Here is a 19,193-nt window from a genome sequence, read left to right as displayed (position 1 = left end):
TGTAGAGATACATACTGTAATATTTACAATTGAATGATAGGATGTCTGGGATTTGTTTCAGAGTAGTCCGTCATGAATGTATGCATTGGGCTGGGGGTAGCGACAAAGGAAGATTAGCTGTTGTTGTTAATTCTTAAAGCTTGAAGCTCTGGATCCACAAGATTCATTATATGATTCTCTCTACTTTCATATATGTTGAAAATTTCCCATTATGAAAAACTTAACAGAAGTGGTTTGAAATTTTCCCTGTTTTTATGTTGTTGTTAGGTGCCATTGAGTCGATTCTGACTCATAGCAACCCTGTGCACAACAGAATGAAACACTGCTCAGTCCTGTGCCATAGTTACAATTGTTGTTATGCTTGAACCCATTGTTGTAGCCACTGTGTCAGTCCACCTCATGGAGGGTCTTCCTCTTTTCCACTGACCCTGTACTTTATCAAGCATAATGTTCTTCTCCAGGGACTGATCCCTCTGACAACATGTCCAAAGTATGTAAGATGCAGTCTCACCATCCTTGCTTCTAAGGAGCGTTCTGGTTGTATGTCTTTCAAGACAGATTTGTTCGTTCTTTTGGCAGTCCATGGTATGTTCAGTGTTCTTCACCAACACCATAATTCAAAGGCATCGATTCTTTGATATATGTATATATTTTATATATGTAATCAATTCTATATATTCTGTGTGTGTGTGTATATATATAAAATCATCAGTATACACACACACTTACATGCACACTTACACACACTTACATATATATCAGAACATTAAGGAGCCTTCCTGGCGCAATGGTTAAGCGCTCAGCTGCTCACTGAAAGGTCACCTGTTGGAACTCACCAGCCAATCCACGGGAGAAACCTGTCAATCTGCTCCTATAAAGATTACAGCCTTGGAAGCCCTTTGAGGCAAATTCTGCTCTGTCCTATAGGGTCGTTATGAGTTGAAATTGACTCCATGGCAACAGAAGAATCACAAAATTTGCTAATTTGACATTTTTCAGGTGTACAATTTAGCAAAATCAATTACATTAATCATGTTATGCAACCCTCATCTGTTGTTGGCAACTTTTCCATCACCATAAACATTGCCCTTACCTGTTTTTATATTGGCTGTCTTCTTTGATGCTTTTCCTGTTCTCCATGTAGCCTATACATATTTAGGTTCAAAGATAGTAGCTGGAATCAAGCCTAAAGGTTTAGATATCTGGGATACACTTTCATATGTGAGAGAAGGGCTTTTCTTCTTCTGGCTTGGCAGATTGTGGGAACTCCCATTATTTTATAGGAGGTTTATATATCTTGCTAGGGGCTGAGCTAGTAGAATTAGTTTATATGACACTAGATCTTGAGCTCCTTTGTACACATCCTTCAGGAGTGGTCCGAGCTCTCTGTCCCTACAGCGGTTCATCCATTTTATTCCCTACTCCCAAAATAGGATTCCTTCCTTGGGAAGGCAGTCTACAGAATTAATCAGTTTATAAAACTAATTAATATACCGTTATTATGACAATTTCTAGCACTTGTACATTTTGTTTTATAATAGTGCAGACTACCGGACAGACCAGACTAGTTGTCTTATTTTCTTTAAATGCACGATACTTACTTTCATATCCTTGCTTAATTGCCCTCTCAGAGTATTTAAATACCTATCTTAAAAGACTGAATCTAAGCCCATCTCTTCAGGTATCCTTCCTAAGTTGTAATGACATTTCTCTTTTGAGTGCCTGTAGTCAATCTACTATATACCATAAAATTAATCACTTAATATATTTTCAGACAGTATCTGTGTATCAGTTACCAATAGATAGCACATTGGTGTTCAGTATTATTGTCAGTTGAGAACTTTGAGTCAGTTGAAAATTTTGTAGGTTCTTGGAGATCTCTTGTCTAAAGAGAACATGAAATATCCAAGGAGTATTTGGAGCCCTGATGGTGCAGTGGTTAAGAGCTCGGCTGCTAACCAAAAGGTTGGCAGTTCAAATCCACCAGCTGTTCCTTGGAAACCCGATGGGGCAATTCTGCTCTGTCCTATTGGGTCGCTGTGAGTCGGAATCAACTTGATGGCAGCGGCTTTGGTTTTTTGGTTTGAAGGAGTATTTAGAATAATAAATGTTATAGTATTCTAATGGAAAGTTAAACTAAATTTCAAAGAGCTACCAATTCCTTTTTACTATTAAGGCTGGTTATATAATCTTAATAGTAAAAAGGAACATGTTTTTTCCTTCTTTGGATTGAAGAGGAGAAAGGACACTGATAATGATCACTTCCACTCTTATGATTGAAGGAAAAAAGAAAAAACCTTCGAATGCTCTGTTTATATTTACTTTTTAACTTTGTATGAAATTAAAAGACTTATATTCAGTTTTATACTGTCAGTCCACCATGAATCTGAAAGTAATGATTTTATGTCTTCATCCAAACTTTAAAAAAACAGCCTAGGTAATTTTTATCAAAATATGGAGAAATCTAGCAAGTAAGTATAAGAGATTATAGATGATGAATATCATATTCAGATAACTCAAATATAAAACTTAGGGATTTTCTTAGCTGAGCTGGGTATCTAATCGTCGAGGTAGGAGGTGAATTTATCCCTGAAAGGGGAGGGCATTGGTAGCTCTTCATTTAGCTCCTTAGTGCTGATCCTGGAACTAAGAGGCTAAAAGGCATCCAGGAATTCACTGTGCCACTATTTTGTGCATCTGTCTTAGATGCAGAGAGGTGTTTCAGTATCCAGGATGTACTTGGATTATTTTTCATTTATAACCCATTTTTAAAAGAAAATTAAAAAACAAAAAGCTAGAATCAGTCATAGTCTAGGATAATTAATGTTCCATAATACACATTAGAGAAGAATGGTACCAGAATGGTGCCAGAATACTATAAACTATCAAAGGATGTTCAGATTCTAGTAATGTGACCGTGATTAGTATTTCCAGGAGATAGTGATAATTCACTCATTATAGAGGAACGGAAGAAGAGTCAGATTTTAACAGAGACACATACTCATTCCAGTGAGCCCTGATGGCACAGTAATTATGCAAAGTATGTGTATAAACCCAACTATTAAATAATATATTCTGGTTTAAGAGATCAGCAGTCTATGAGCTTCAGAGCAGCAGATGTCTTGTAGCTAATTTTGTTTTTTCTTAAAATGTAGTTGAAGCTTCTTGTCAAAATGGGGATGAAACTATTGAAACTATTGAGGCTGCTGAGGCACTTCTCAATATGGATTCTCCTGACCCTATGCTGGATGAAAAACGATTAAGTGAGTGGTTATATATTCTGATTTTTCTTAAGTTTATGCTTTGTAAAGTTTTTCTTTCCCTCTCTATAAGATGGTAAATATCCAAAGATCAGAGACCATATTTTTTTTTTTTGTGCCTCAAGCATTTTATACAGTGCACATTAAATGATGGTAATGATTTTATAAAAGCAGATAAAGAAGGGCTCGTGGACTTAGAAAAAATATTTCCCTTGGCTCCCCAAGACCGTTGCCCTGACATACTCTTCACACATTGAACCAGAACTAATCCCAGAGGTCACCTTATAGCTGAATGACAAATTAGCTCAAAAAATAATGAGTAGTACCCATAAGTATGGTGTTCCTTTAAAAAAAAATCACGTATACAAGACCAATCAGTCAAAAATTACTTAAAAACAAAGTTTAGAATGTGAAGGGGCAGGGAAACTCGATTAATGGAAACGGAACAACCAGATGGAAATAATGAGAATGTTTATGCTTTGTAGTTAGTGTCACTGAGCAACTTGTGTAGGAGTTGTTGAATGGGGACCAAAACTGCTATTAACCTTCATGAGAACACAATAAAATATTAATGAAAAAATTTATTTCCCTCATCTTACTCTCACAGATAAGTTTGAGATATTTTAAGGCACAGTACTAGTCGAAGCACCTTTGCTAAATGCTCAGTTGAACGTAGGTTTTTTGTTTTATTTTAATTTGGGGAACGAAGTCTTCAGAAACAAAGTATTTTACTGGCTGTCACGTATCAGATTGTGCAGAATTTCTTCTCTTAATCTGATTGGTAAAAGTATTAAGGTATTTAGAGTTCAAAGTAGTCTTTATAGATAGTTATCAATGAATAGTCAAAAATCTACTAAAAATTTAACACTTCATGAAATGAAATTCATTGCCATATTATTGATCTGCCTTTAATCCCATGTTCTCCTTTGGGCATTTCCAACAAGAAAGCAGTCAGGCTCATAAAATTAATTAATACTAATTGAACTCAGGATTCATGTTGAATATTTACAGTATACAGTATATTTTTATATTATGTATCATTATATTATACTTTATATGTATATAATACATATTACATATATGTAATATTTATGCATTGAGGAAACCCTGGTGGTTTGGTGGTTAAGTGCTACAGTTGCTAACCAAAAGGTCAGCACTTTGAATCTGACAGGTCCCCTTGGAAACTCTATCAGGCTGTTCTACTCTGTCCTATAGGGCTGTATGAGTCGGAATCGACTTGACGGCAACGGGTTTGTTTTTTTGCTATATGCATTGAGGAGCCCTGGTGGCACAGCAATTAAAGAGCCTGGCTGTTCACCAGAAGGTTGACAGTTTGAATCCACCACCTGCTCCTTAGAAACCCTATGCAGCAGTTCTACTCTGTCCTGTAGGGTTGCATAGAGTCAGAATCTCCTTGACATCAATGGGTTGTATGCATTGAAGGTCCCTAGATGGCACAAATGGTTTGCACGCATAACCGAAAGGTTGGCGGTTCAAACTAATGCAACGATGCTGCAGAAGAAAAAGCCTGGCCATCTGCTTTCATTAAGATTGCAGCCAAGAAAACTCTTTGGAGCAGCTATGCTCTGTAACACATTGGATTGCCATGAATCTGAATTGACTCAGTGGCAAACAACAACATTATATAATTCAGACAGATTTCTGTGATATAAAGGTTATAATTTTTAGAGTCTAAGATAGATCTCTTCATTAGTCCCTTATGAGATGTCTGAACAGATCAGTCTTAGATTTGTAATCGCTTAGTTGGCATTAGACAGTAAAGCAAAATATGAATGAATAGATACTGTTTTCCTCAAGCGTACAATTTAGTTTTGAGATAGATATTTATGTAAATAATTGTAAAAGCCAAACTAAAGGCCATGAAAGTCATAGCAAATTTTTCTGGAAGCAGGGTATTTGAGTTGAGAACATCAGAGAGATATTTTTATGAAGGGAGTATTTTGTTCTGGACAAATAATATGATGAATGATGAATACTCCTTTAATAGATTAGAGTAGACAGGAAAAAGCCATTTAAGGAAGAGAGAATGGTTTGGGCCAAAGATGCAGGCTTGTGAAAAAAGAATAAAATGTTTGAAATACAGTTTTTTTTTTTTTAATATATAACTGCAGTGTAAGGCTTCGGTGGGTGGAGATGAAATTGGAAAAGTAGGTTTGGTCTAAATTGTGGAAACTTTTGAGTTAATACATGATAGAATTTGAGTTGATTTTTCCTTTTATTCCCCCTATAAACTATAGGAAGATACGCTGGTTTTATCATCCTACAGAGGAATAACATGGTCAGATCAGACTTAGTTTTCAGAAGACAACTTTAGCAGCAATGTGAAGAATGAAGAGGAGAGACCAAGATAGACTGATGATAGAAAGTCTAGTAAGGAAGATACTGAAACAGTTCGGTCAAGCAGTTGGTTCCTAATTCAGGAAATGTAAAGCAGAGAATGAATTTCAAGATTTTATTTGTACTTTAATTGTTATTGAAACAGGAAGCTTTTTTGATTTATAATAAAAAGTTGATTATAATTAGCCGATATTATTTCCATTAGGTAATAATATATTTAGTTCATCTGAAGATGACATTGTTGCCCCAGTCACCCATGTATCCGTCACATTAGATGGGATTCCTGAAGTGATGGAAACTCAGCAGGTTCAAGAGACATACGCAGACTCACCAGGAACCTCATCACCAGAACAACCTAAGAGAAAGAAAGGTAGGTGTTTAATTTGTTTATGGTCCAGTCTCAATGTGCAATCGAAATATTATTTTTATTCAAGGATATTTCTACATGAGGAAGCAATTAAAACTAATGTAAGAAAAAAAGTAAAGCATTTTTAAAAGCTTCTCTAGAGCAAAAATGGACACAAGACAAATTGAGATGTATTTCATTTTATTTTTTAATTAGATTATTTTACACATTTAAATTATTTGACCTATCTCACAGAAGAGGGGGTTTTCAACTTTTTAAAGCATTGAACTTATATCTAAACCCTTTTATCCAAGCAAAGAAAGAGCTTAGGTAGTGAGGGCAGGTCAGCTTCCTCCCAATGAGCATAGTTTGAAAACCATCAATATAGATTCCAATTTAAGATTTTAGCTGCAAAAATATGAGTTGGAAGGTCAGGTAAGTAGTAGAAGAGGAAAAGTTAGAATGTGTAAAATGGAAATTTTTAATTTTTTATGAATCAGGACCACCTTTGTGTTCTGAAGTCTGACACTGTTTCCATTTCATTGTCTTCTGATTCTATTCTAGCTTGTTTAATATTTTGAGTTTAACAATTTGGTTAGCAGCATCACCAGCCAACCAGTAACCTAATGTAAGGGAAATTCCAAGAGCCAAAACTGAAAGAAACTAAAAACAATAAGCATAAGCTGACACTGTAGCAGCTCTGAAGGGCTAAGGATATATTAGTCTTGGTGTCCAAAGAACTTGGATTTTATTGCCCATGTAGAGGCAGAAACTTAGGTCTTGGGCCCATGCAAGATAGAGTATTGGACAGAGACCTCAGCATAAAACTCGAGTCCTTGAGGGACCATACTCTCAGGACTTGGGGAAAAAAAATCCATTCAGTGGTACAGAGAGATGTCAAGGAAGCTTGTGTTTCTTGGCCTGGGCCATTAGTGGAGAAATTCTCTCTCAGAGAATTCATAATCCTAGGCCTGCGCTAACTGAAGTGTAAGATTAGATATTAACTTATCATTGATTTTGGGAATTCCTAGCCAAGTAATTAACATAAAAGTGGCCCCAAGATGGTAATAACTTTGGAGCACCTGGCAGAAGCTCTAATAAAATTATGCAGGAAGGACACCCTCAACCTAGGCCACATAAGAGTTCTAGATAAATAAAATCCTATTGAAGGTGAGCTCACATTTCAGTATCACAGAGCAGATGAGGAAGACACTGAGCGAGATGCAACAGGCATAGGAAACCCCAAGGTTATAAATATGCTTACAATTATTAAAGCAAGAAAGAAAGTAAAAAATGTGGTAAAAGAATAAGACTATTAAAAAAGATCAGGTGAAACTTCTTCTAGTCAAGATGGAATAACAGCCGGATTTACCTTTTTGTCTGAAACAATTAAAATAGTGGGCAAAATATATGAAAAAATAGTACTGAAGATATTGGATATCAGTCAACAAAAGACGGTGATCCCTGAGAGACAGGAAACAAGTACAGTGAGCACTATGATTGCTCTACCTTACTGCCTGGAGGAAACTTCTAGGCTGCAGCATAGGAAGAAAGAACCCAAGCAGAGCCCAGTCATCTCCCTGAGTTGAGGAGACTGAGCTGGGAATCCAAGAGGCAACTACAAATTGCAAGGCAGTTTGAGATAAGAGAGGAGAGGAGACGCACAGAAAGAGAATTACAGATATCTGAAGAGGGTCCTCCTCAAATATTCAATTGACTACTCATCGTGCATGCATGTGAAGAAACTACCCAAAGTCAGGGAAAGAACCACCCAAATGGATTATCCCAGAGTTACTTCTCTAAGAACTTCAGACAATGAAATTATCAAATAGGAACTTTAAAGCAAATATGATTACAGTTATTAAGCCAAAAGAATAAAAAAATATGGTAAAAGAATATGTAATTAAAAGGATTACAGGGAACAGTGCCCAGAGCTCACACAGGGTGGTGAATAATGCCTGTTCTGAACAGCCTGAGTGTAAAACTTAAAATTCAAAAGGCTTCAGATAGAGAATTAGGAAGGATCTTCCCCGCTCAGTAGTGGGGAAGATTAATCCTAGGCTAAATGCAGCTCTGGTCCTGCCTAACAAAATAACTTCATCCCAGATTAAGCTTAAAAATTTCTATAGTAGCACAAAATATCTAGCACCCAACAATAAAAAATTCACAATATCTGTCATCCAGTAAAAAATTATCAGGCATGCAAATTAGCAAGAAAATACAACCCATAATGAGAAAATCAATCAATCAAAATGACTTAGAAATTACAAAGATGATAAAACCCTTAGGCAAGAATGTTAAAAGTTATTAAGAATGCATTCTATATGTTCAGGAAGCTAGAAGAAAGATTGAATGTGTTAAGTAACAACACAGAAGATCTAAATTAAAAGCAAATAAAGCTTTTAAAAATGAAAACTACAATGTTGGAGATGAAAATTCACTGGGTGGGATTAACGGCAGTAGACATTGCCAAAGAAAAGATTGGAGAAGAACAAAACAATATAAACTGTCCAAAATGAAACTGAGAGAAAAAAGAAGCCTAATTAAAAAAAGAACAGAGCAGCAGTGAAGTGTTGGACAACTTCACATAGCCAAATGTATGTATCACTGGAGTCCCTGAAGGAGTAGAAGAAGGGGGAACCAAAAAGAATTTGAAGAAATAACTGCCAAAAATTTTTCGAATTTGAGTGACATTATAAACCCAGGTGTCCGAGCTCTGTGAAACCCAAGCTCAAGAAACATGAAGAAAACCCCAGTCTAAGACATATATTCAAATTGTCCAAAATCAATGATAAAGAGAAAATCTTAAAAGCAGCCAAAGAGAAAAAACGTGGATAAACAGCAGATTTCTCGTTGGAAACAGTCCAAATGTGAAGACACTGCAATAACATTTTTCAGGTACTAAAAGGAAAAAAACCTATCGACTTGGAATACTTTACCCAGTGAAAATATCTTAAAAAAAAAAAAAACTTCTTTCATATATATAGAAATTAACAGAATTCATCATCAGCATACCTGCACTATAAGAAATGTTAAAAAGTTCTTTAAGCAGAAGGGAGATGATACTGAGTGGAAACCTGGATCTACACCAAGTAATGAAGAGCACTGGAAATGGTAGCTACATGGGTAAATATAAAACTTTCAAATTAATTAAATCTCTTTTAAAAGATGATCAATAGTTTAAAGAAAAAATAATATATTTTGGGTTTATAATATGCATAGTACAATGTATGACAATGATAGTCCATAGGCCGTGAAAAAAGAAATTTTAAGTATATGGCCATAAGGTTCTCATTGTAAAGTGAATTACTATCACTAGAAGGTGTAGACTGTGATAAGTTAAATATGTATATTAAAACTGTAAAGTACATGTTTGAGTATGCTGCATAAATATATATATAATAAAGCACACAGTGGGCACAGTTATGGAGACTTCCTAGACATATCCAAATACCACACAGAGTTGCTTTACGGGTTTAAAGGGCTTGGGACCATAGTCTCGTGGGACAACACAATCAGCTGGCATAAAATAGTTCATAAAGGTAGTGTTCTACATCCTACTTTGGGGAGCAGCGTCTAGGGTCTTAAAATCTTGTGAGTGGCCGTCTAAGATACAACTGCCGGTCTCTACTTGTCTGGAACAAAAGAGAGAGGAGGAAACCGAACGCTTAAAGAAGAAACTAGTCCGTACAACTAATAACTCAAAAGATCATGGCCTAATCTAGCCTGAGACCAGAAGAACTATTTGGTGCCTGGCTCCTACTACCAGCTGTTCTGACCAGAGATACAATAGAAGAAGGTCCAGGATAGAATGGGAGAAAATGTGTGAAAAAAAACTCAAATTGCTGCAAAAGACCAGACTTACTGGACCAGTAGAGACTAGCAAAACCCCTGAGACTATCACCCTAAGATACCCTTTGAACTTGGAACTGAAGCTACTCCCGGAGGTTACCTTTCATCGATTTAATAAATTGGCTTACAAAATAAACAGTATCACCTGTGAGTCCTGTGCTCCCTTAAATAATCAACTATATGACCCCAAACAGACAACATTAACCCTAAAGCAAAGCTGAGAAGGAAAGGAAGGACAAGGAATCTAGATTAATGGAACCAGAACAAACAGAATGGAAATAATGAGAGTGCTGACATGTTGTGAAAAATTGCACCAATGTCATGGAACGAATTGTATGAAAATTGTTAAATGGGAACTTAATTTGCTGTGTAAACTTGCACCTAAAATACAATAAAGTATTTTAAAGAAATAAATACTCAAGTTTCTCATGCAAAAAAAGAAAAAACTCTAAAGTAATTACTAATATATATATCAGACAGTTGTTGCTAATAAGCCAGCAAAAGATGTAAAGTGGAATCATTAACATCCTCAACCCAAAATCACAGGAAAAAAAGAACAGATGGGGCAAATAAGAAACAAATAACAAGATGATATCAGCCGTATCAGTAATCACATTAAGTGTAAATAGTCTGAACACCCCAATTAAAAGGTAGAGATTGTCAGATTGGGTGAAAAAGCAAGAGCCAGCTATATGCTATCTGCAAGAAATCTATTGTATAAAGACACAAAATGGTTAAAAGAAAAATGATGGAAAAGATGCATAAATAGCAGAAGAATCTTACCAGGGATAAGTAATGCCATTTCATAATGATAAAGGTGTGACATAAGAGGACATAAAAATATTAAATATTTCTGCACTTAATAACAGTTTCAAAATACGTAAAGCAAAAATTGATAAACCTGCAAGGATCCACAGTAACAGTCCAAATTTAAATACTCCTCTCAATAATTAATAGAATGAGTAGAGACAAAATCATCTAAAAGAAAACTTGAACAACACTGTCAACTAATTTAATTGACATTTGTTGAACACTCTACCCAACAACAGTAGAATATACTTTCTTTTCAAGTGCACACCGAACAGTTTACCTATACAGACCATTTTCTGGGCTATAAAACAAGTCTCAATAAATTTAAAAGGATTTAAGACATTTAAAGTGTGTTCTCTGATCAGAATGGAGTGAAATTAGACGTCAGAAACATAAAGTTTTTTTTTTTTTTAACATAAAGATACCTTGAAAAATCTCTTAGTATTTGGAGACTAAAAATCACACCCAATAGACAAGGAGGAAATCAAAGAGAAATTATAAGGTATTTTGAATTGAATGAAAATGAAAACATCAAAATTTGTGGGATACAGCTAAAAGGGAATGTAGAATGAAATTTATTTTTTAAATGCCTGTATGAGAAAAGAGGAAATATATTAAATGAATGTCCCCAACTTCTACCTTAGGAAACAAGAAGAAATGCAAATGGAACCCAAAGTAAGTAGAGTAAAAGAAGTAATAAAGATCAGAATAGAAATCAATGAACTAGAAAGTAGAAAAACAATAGAGAAAATTAATCAGTCCAGAAGCTGGTTCTCTTAACAAAATTCAAACTCATTAAAAAAAGACCAGACTTACTGGTCTGACAGACACTGGAGAAACCTTCAGAGTAAGGCCCCTAGACACCCTTTAACTCAGTACTGACGTCACTCCTGAGGTTCATCCTTCAGCCAAAGATTAAAAAAACAAACCTGTTGCCGTCCAGTTGATTCCAACTCTATATAGGACAGAATGGAACTGCCGCATAACGTTCCCCAGGAGTGACTGACTGGTAGATTGGAACCGTCGACCTTGTGGTTAGCAACCGTAGCACTTAACCACTACGCCACCAGGGTTTCCACAGGCAAAGATTATGCAGGCCCATAAAACAAACAATAACACACATAACTCAACCACGTATACAAGACTAAATGTGCACACCAGCCTAGGGGCAAGGACCAGAAGGCAAGAGAGGACAGGAAAGCTGGATGGATGGAGATTGGGAACCAGGGCCAAGAAGGGGAGAATATTGACACATTGTGGGGTTGACAACCAATGTTACAAAATAATATGTGTATTAATTGTTTAATGAGAAACTAATTTGCTCTTTAAACCTTCATCTAAAGTGCAGTAAAAAAATAGAAATAAAAAAAGATTTTTGTCAAAAGTTGGTTCTCTTAAAGAAATTAAGTTTGATATTTAAAATCCTTCCAAAAAGAAAACTTCAGGCTGAGAGACTTCACTGGTGAATTCTACCAAATATTTAAGAAAGAAATACTACTAATTCTGCATAAAGTCTTCCAGAATATTGAAGGGGAGACGATATTTCTTACTTTATTCTGTGAAGCCAGCATTAGTCTGATACCAAAACCATACACAGACATTATGAAAAAAGAAAGCTATAAGCCAATATCCTTCAGGAACACAGATACTGAAATTCTTAACAAAACTGAATCAGACAGAACCCAACAATATCTAAAATGGATAATATGTTATGAACAAGTGGGATTTATCCCAGGAGTGCAAGGTTGACTTAGCGTTAGAAAGTTAATCAGTGTAAATCATATTAATAAATGAAAAGGAAAAACCACATGATCATATTAATAGATGCAGAAAAACCATTTGACAAAATCCAACAGGCGTTCTTGGTAAAAACTTTCAGCAAACCAGCAATAGAAGGAAATTTTCTCAACCTGATAAAAGGAGTCTTCAAAAAACCTACAGCTAACATCTTAATGGTGAAAGACTGGGTATTTTCCCTCTAAGACCAGGAACAAGGCAAGGATGTGTGCTCATGCCACTTCTATTCAGGACGGTGCTGGAAGTTCTAGACAATGCAAGAAGGAAAGAAAAAGGAAATAAAAGGTTGAAAAAGAAGTCAAACTGTCTTTATTTGCAGACATGATTGTCTGCATAGAAAATGCTATAAAACCAGTTGCCGTGAAGTCGATTCTGACTCATAGCGACCCTATATGACAGAGTAGAACTGCCCCATAGGGTTTCCAAGGCTGTAAATCTTTATGAAAGCAGACTGCCACATCTCTCACCTGCGGAGTGGCTGGTGGGTTCAAATTGCCAACCTTTTGGTTAGCAACCGAGCGCTTAACCACAGTGCCACCAGGGCTCCTTAGTAGATGCTATACCAAACCAAACCCATTGCTGTCGAGTTGATTTCAACTCATAGCAAACCTATAGGACAGAGTAGAACTGCCCCATAGCATTTCCAAGGCTGTAAATCTTTACAGGAACAGACTGCCATATCTTTCTCCTGTGGAGCGGCTGGTGGGTTTGAACCACCAGCCTTTCAGTTAGCAGTCAGGTGCTTAACTGCTGCACCACCAGAGCTGTAGAAAATGCCATAGGAACCTACAAAAAACTACTAGAAGTAATATGTGACTTTAGCAAGGTTTCCTGATACAAGTTCAATATACAAAAGTCATTATACTTTTATATACTGTAATGGTCAATTAGAATTTGGCAACACTATAAAAAAATGTGAAATTCTTACAGAAAATCTGACAAAATATGTAAGATCTTTGTGCTGAAAACTATAACGTATTGCTCTGAGAACTGAAGAAGACCTAAAAATGGAGAGGTATACTATTTACAGGGATCTGCAGACCTCATATTGTTAAGATGTCATTTCTTCCCTAATTGATAGGAAGAGTCAATGGCATTCTAATAAAAATATTAGCAGTCTTTTTTTGTAGAAATTGACAAGTTGAAACATAAAGAGCCTAGAAGAGCCAAAACACCTGATGAAGAGGAGCAAATTTGATGAACTTAGACTACTTGACTTCAGTACTTACCATAAATAAAGCTACAATACCATATTTGTACACAAATAATGCATGTCTTCTATGTTTGTTTGCCAACTTTGCCCCCCCAGAGGTATTTTCAGAAATGTACTATGCTAATTTTTTTATAGCAACATATAAAAAATTTGCATAGCAGTGCTTTTGAAAATATCTCTTAGGGCGAGGGCTCAGTTGATGAACAGATGTAGAAGGTTGCATGAAAAATATGGTAATCAAGACAGTGTGGTATTGGCATCAAGTGAGACAAATGGAAGAGTGGAACAGAATAAAGAAATATACACATATGGTCAGTTGATTTCTCAGCAGAGGTGCAAAGGCAATTCTGTGGAGAAAGGATAGTGGTGCTAGAACAATAGAGTAAAAAAAAAAATTTGTGTGTGTGTGTGTGTGAAAACAGCTGGCAGTTTCTTTGAAAAGTTTAATGTGTGACCCAGCTGTTCCACTCCTATGTATTTACCCAAAAGATTTGAAACCGTGTGTTTATACAAATACTTCTACATGAATGTTCTCAGCAGCTTTATTTGCTATAGCCCCAAACTGGAAACAACCCAAATGTCCATCAGGTGCCGATTGGATAAATAAATTTGTGGTATATCTATACACTGGAATACTAGTCAGTGATAAAATGGAATTGATATACACAACAAAAATTGGTAAATCTGAAAATAGCGAAGCTGAGTGAAGGAAGCCAGACCAAAAGAAAAAGTGTGGTTCTGTTTACGTGAAATTCTAGAAAACCCAAACTAATCTATAATGACACAAAGCAGATCAGTGGTTACCTGTGGACTGAACAGGATAGGGAGGAGTGAGATATATGGATTATCGAGGGGCATAAAGAGACATGCAAGCAATAGATATGTCCATTATCTTGATTGCGGTGATGGTTTTACCTAAACATATCAAAACATATCAAATTGTAAATTTTAAACATAGGCAGTTTATTGATAGTCGATTATACCTCAAAGCTGTTAAAAAAAAAAAAAAAAAGACCAAATACTATGATGAAAAAAGACAAATAGAACTTACAGAGATGAAAAATGAAACTGAAAACATAATACACGTGTTAAACAGCAGACTTCTGAAGAGAGAACTAATTATAATTAGTTCCAGTATAGATCTGATGTTGAGTAAAAAATATGAAAGGGTTGGACACGTGGAGGATTAAATGAAAAGGTTTACATGTTTATTCAGAGCTCTGGGAACTCGTTGGGGTGGGGGGAAAGAGAGAATCTGTAGGGCGAGGAAGAAGCAATATTCAAAGAGATAATAACTAATAATCTTTCAGAATGATATTAACCCTCAGCCTGGCAAATTCCGAATAGGGTAAAAAGTGAAAATAAATCCCTGCATTATAAATACAACATAATAAAAACGCAGAACACCAAAAACCCCTTCCTCTGCCCCCCCGCCCCAAAAAGAAGTAAATAGAAACAAAGAAACTAACCAGGGAGAAACTACAGTATTTAAACAGGAATGATTATTAGACTGGAATCATAGAAGCTCCAAATAAAAGCCAGAAGAATTGGGTGTCTTAAAGGTGCCGAGAAGAAATAACTGTCAACTGAAAATTCTAAGCTATATATAATTCACGTGAAGGTGTGTACATGCTACCTTGAATAGTAAGGAAGGTGATATAGAGAATGGGTATTAGATAGGCTACCAGCAGTGTCTACCATGACTTACGCTAGTGGAGAGAACCAACTGGAATAAAGAAAATGTTATCTAAGAATAGACAGGTGAGTAGAAAAAATGAAGCACAGAAAAAAGCAGGTAAGACAGCACAAAAAAAGATGGTAAGAAGGTAGGTAGTTACTGAAGTCTGTGGGTTCTAGCATCTAGTGCGTCCTGGCTTCTAATAGCTGTTACGAACACAGTCAGCCAGAAGCACCTGCCTCATGAATGGGTTCTCCGCAGATATCTGTAATCGTGGAAGTTGAGGTACCTGGCTGACTGGTTCCATGTTCATACATTTGGCAGCCTTGAGAGGGGCCTGAAGCGTGAAGAGTGGCCTTTTTGACCCTCTTCTCCTTGCGTCTTACTCACTTCAGAAATGTTTTCCTATTCAGTTTCTGTGGGAGTGGTTTGTTATTACTGTGAGACTTTAGCTGTAGAATTCTGCTTTTCTCATTGTCCTCCACTAGTCCAGAATTTGCCCTTACGATCTAGACCAGAGAGGGAGAGTCAGCCTCAGGCATAGGAGGTACTAACTAAAATATCCATTTATGCTTAATCTTCATTGTTTCTCACATACAGAACAGTAGTCTGTTCAGAAAGCAAAGTAATCTCAAATCATAGGCAACATTGCCACCAAGCTGCAATTTAGATAAATGGTAAAAGAACATCACAAACTCACCTTTAGAATAGTTGGCCTACCCAGTCTGGATGTGTTTAAAGATTGGGTAATGGACACTCATAAAACTTGTTTGCTGTGAATTGGAAAGAAGTACAGAAAATGAAATTTTTAAAAACGTGCAGAAAAATAAAAATTATATGGTCCACAAAAATTTTGCTTAAATGTTTTCTACATCCCTAGAGTTCTGGGAAGTGTGTAGTATTTGAGAGCTAACTGTTTATGCAGGAATGTATTTAGAAGAGAAAAGCTAAAAATCTACTCTTACCTTAAAAAGTTTATATAAGCAAAAGGCAGACAAACCTATATAGCTAATTTTTTGAGCCCAAATTTTTCAGCCTCAAGAACATTCTCCAAAATTTTAAGGAAGTCATGCTAGTATTGTCACCTCAAAGACAAAATACAATATTTAAACTTAACCTTTTTACAGAAGAATAAAGTATCATTTCCTATATAAATTTGTTTGTAATCTAACCTACGTTAATGTTCACTTATTGCTAAAGTTATTTTCCTTTTAGTAAACAGCATTTTAGGAGGCCAATAGCTGTGACTTCAGCATTTGGCACTTGAAATTCAGGATAAATGCCAAAATAGCATTTTGTTATTGTTGTTGTTAGGTGCCATTGAGTCAGTTTTGACTCACAATGACCCAGTGTACTACAGAATGGAACACTGCCCAGTCCTGTGCCATCCTCATAATCGTTGTTATGTTTGAGTCCATTGTTGCAGCCACTGTGTCAGTCCATCTCCTTGGGTATCTTACTTGCTTTCACTGACCCTACCAAGCATGATGTCCTTCTCCAGGGACTGGGCCCTCCCGATAACATGTCCAAAGTATGTGACATGAAGCCTCTTGCTTCTAAGGAGCATTCTGGCTGTACTTCTTCTAAAACAGACTTATTCGTTCTTTGGGCATTTTGTGGTACATTCAATTATCTTTGCCAACATCATTTGTAAGAGGCGTCAATTCTTCTTCGGTCTTCCTTATTTGTTGTCCAGCTTTTGCATGCATATGAGGCGATTGAAAACACCATGGCTTGATGTTTATAGCATTTTATAAACAGCTGAATTATCCATTCTCTCTCACTTTTGGGGGAGAACATTTATGCAGAGCTGTTCTTATTTCAGGGAGAAAAACTAAACCCCCACGACCAGATTCCCCAGCCACTACGCCGAACATATCTGTGAAGAAGAAAAACAAAGATGGGAAGGGTGAGTACTACCATAATTTCCCTATAATACATACAGGTCAAATAGCATTCAGATTGCGTTAGAGTGTTTGCATGTTGTAAGTAGAAACCAACAGCTTCCTTGACATATTGAAATGGATCTTATTGCTGCCACATGTTTACATAATATGTTTAGCAGTTTCTGTATAGAGATGCTAATAATGTAGTTCAAGAAGTCTGTTTGAGTGATTTTCACTTAACGTCAAAAGAATCCATTCTTTCATTACATAATGAGGCTCTTAGAAGAGTTTAGCCTGGTTGGATTTTCACTTCATAGGCAATTTATTATGTCATCTGAATGTTCTAATATTTTCATAACTACTTCCCAAATTGGGCAAAATTGCTATATGGCTGATGTTCTGCCTCTAATATAAAGAGAACTACTGAAAGATTCTGTATGACTTTTCCACTGCTGTTTATTCTATGTAATGATTCTTAAAGAGGCAGAAAAAAAATAAGTGTCAAAGTGCTTTCCAACTAAGCCATCACAAATCAAATTAAGATTGATCTGTTTAGACATCTCATAAGGGACTAATGAAGAAATCTATCTTAGACTCTAAAAAATTATAACCCTTACATCACAGAAATCTGGCAGAATTATATAATGTTCTCATGTAATTTTAGGTGGAACTTTTATAAGGTTTTTAAGTTATATTTTATTGTATTCTTTCAAAGGAGATTTTGGCCAGTTAAAAAGAAATTGCTTTTGTTTCAGGGAACACAATTTATCTTTGGGAGTTTTTACTGGCACTGCTTCAGGACAAAGCTACCTGTCCTAAATATATCAAATGGACCCAGCGAGAAAAAGGCATTTTTAAATTGGTAGATTCTAAAGCAGTGTCCAGGTTGTGGGGGAAGCACAAAAATAAACCTGATATGAATTATGAGACCATGGGAAGAGCTCTCAGGTATGTGAAGTTTTTATAGTTCATTGCGTTAAGAATCTCATTTCCTAAATACTTAAAATATAGGTAACTTCTAAAAAATGAAGGGACTAAAGACATGGTGAACATTACTTATTGAATTTATTTTACATATTGAAATCAGTATGCATTTATTTAGAAATCTTACGGAAATCTGGGAAAATGTTTTCCTTCCAAGAAATCTTTGTGCAAAAAACATGTTTTACTATAAAGAGATTAGAAAATGTTAAGCTATCACCAGTACTTGTAAATGAACCACAGTGCCCTTATGCTTTGAAACATTAAATTCAGCACAAAGTGTAAATACTGGTAATGCATGTACTTAAGAAGATATTACTGGGGGTTCATTTTTAAACATAAATTTCAGGTGTGATATGATATAATAGTAGAATAAATTAATGTTTCAGGAGTAATGTTAGACATTGTGAAAATTTTGGACAAATGTACCATTTTATTATTAAGCTCATTTTTGTTTTTCTGTTATCACATCATTTATTCTTCAAGATATGCATGTCCTTGAGAATCATGCTAGAAATAGCAATGATCTGAATGATAACCTTTTTCTTAAACTAGAACTATTTAATTACAGGCTGTGTGTGTGTGTGTGTGTATTTAATCTTACATTTTAGGTTCTCCTTGATTTAATTAAAATTGATGACAAAATTTAAATGACTTCTTGTACATCATTAAATGTTACACACAGCACAATCGGATAACTGAATCAAATTTGAACTTTTTGGAAGCAGATTATAGGAAGTTATGGAGGGGAAACAATTTCTTGGGGGTGAGGAGTTATAGTAAATTTGATTATCCCTGAATAAGGGACATAGCAGAAGGGTAGAGGAAGGAAAAAAAAGTGAAGGTCGAGAATAATCCATATGCTTTATCAATAAAATCCCTAGTTGGAATTGATTTTAGATTTAGTTGGTAATAGGACTTTATATGTGAGTAAATGTGTGCATTTTACATATATTGAGATTTAAGCCTTTGTTTATGATTAGGAACATTTCATTTTGTTGAATATCATTTT

At 35.7% G+C, this 19,193-nt stretch overlaps 1 protein-coding gene across 7 annotated transcripts in view; it reads left to right on the top strand.

Annotated features, from left to right (window-relative positions):
- The window catches only part of ELF1 (E74 like ETS transcription factor 1), a 128,340-nt gene that overhangs the window by 99,305 nt on the left and 9,842 nt on the right, over nt 1-19,193 (top strand). For 6 of the 7 annotated variants that reach the window (XM_064270060.1, XM_064270059.1, XM_023551240.2 and 3 more), the window contains 4 exons: nt 3,156-3,263; nt 5,824-5,988; nt 17,140-17,223; nt 17,956-18,148. In XM_064270060.1, the coding sequence (XP_064126130.1) occupies nt 3,156-3,263; nt 5,824-5,988; nt 17,140-17,223; nt 17,956-18,148 (550 nt within the window). The remainder of the gene's footprint in view (nt 1-3,155; nt 3,264-5,823; nt 5,989-17,139; nt 17,224-17,955; nt 18,149-19,193) is intronic. The other variant, XM_010592574.3, reaches the window with a different exon arrangement.

This window comes from Loxodonta africana, chromosome 17 (genome assembly GCF_030014295.1).
Source record: "Loxodonta africana isolate mLoxAfr1 chromosome 17, mLoxAfr1.hap2, whole genome shotgun sequence".
NCBI lineage: Eukaryota > Metazoa > Chordata > Mammalia > Proboscidea > Elephantidae > Loxodonta > Loxodonta africana.
Note: the sequence above shows the minus strand (reverse complement) of the source record. Positions and strands in the feature narration are given on the sequence as shown.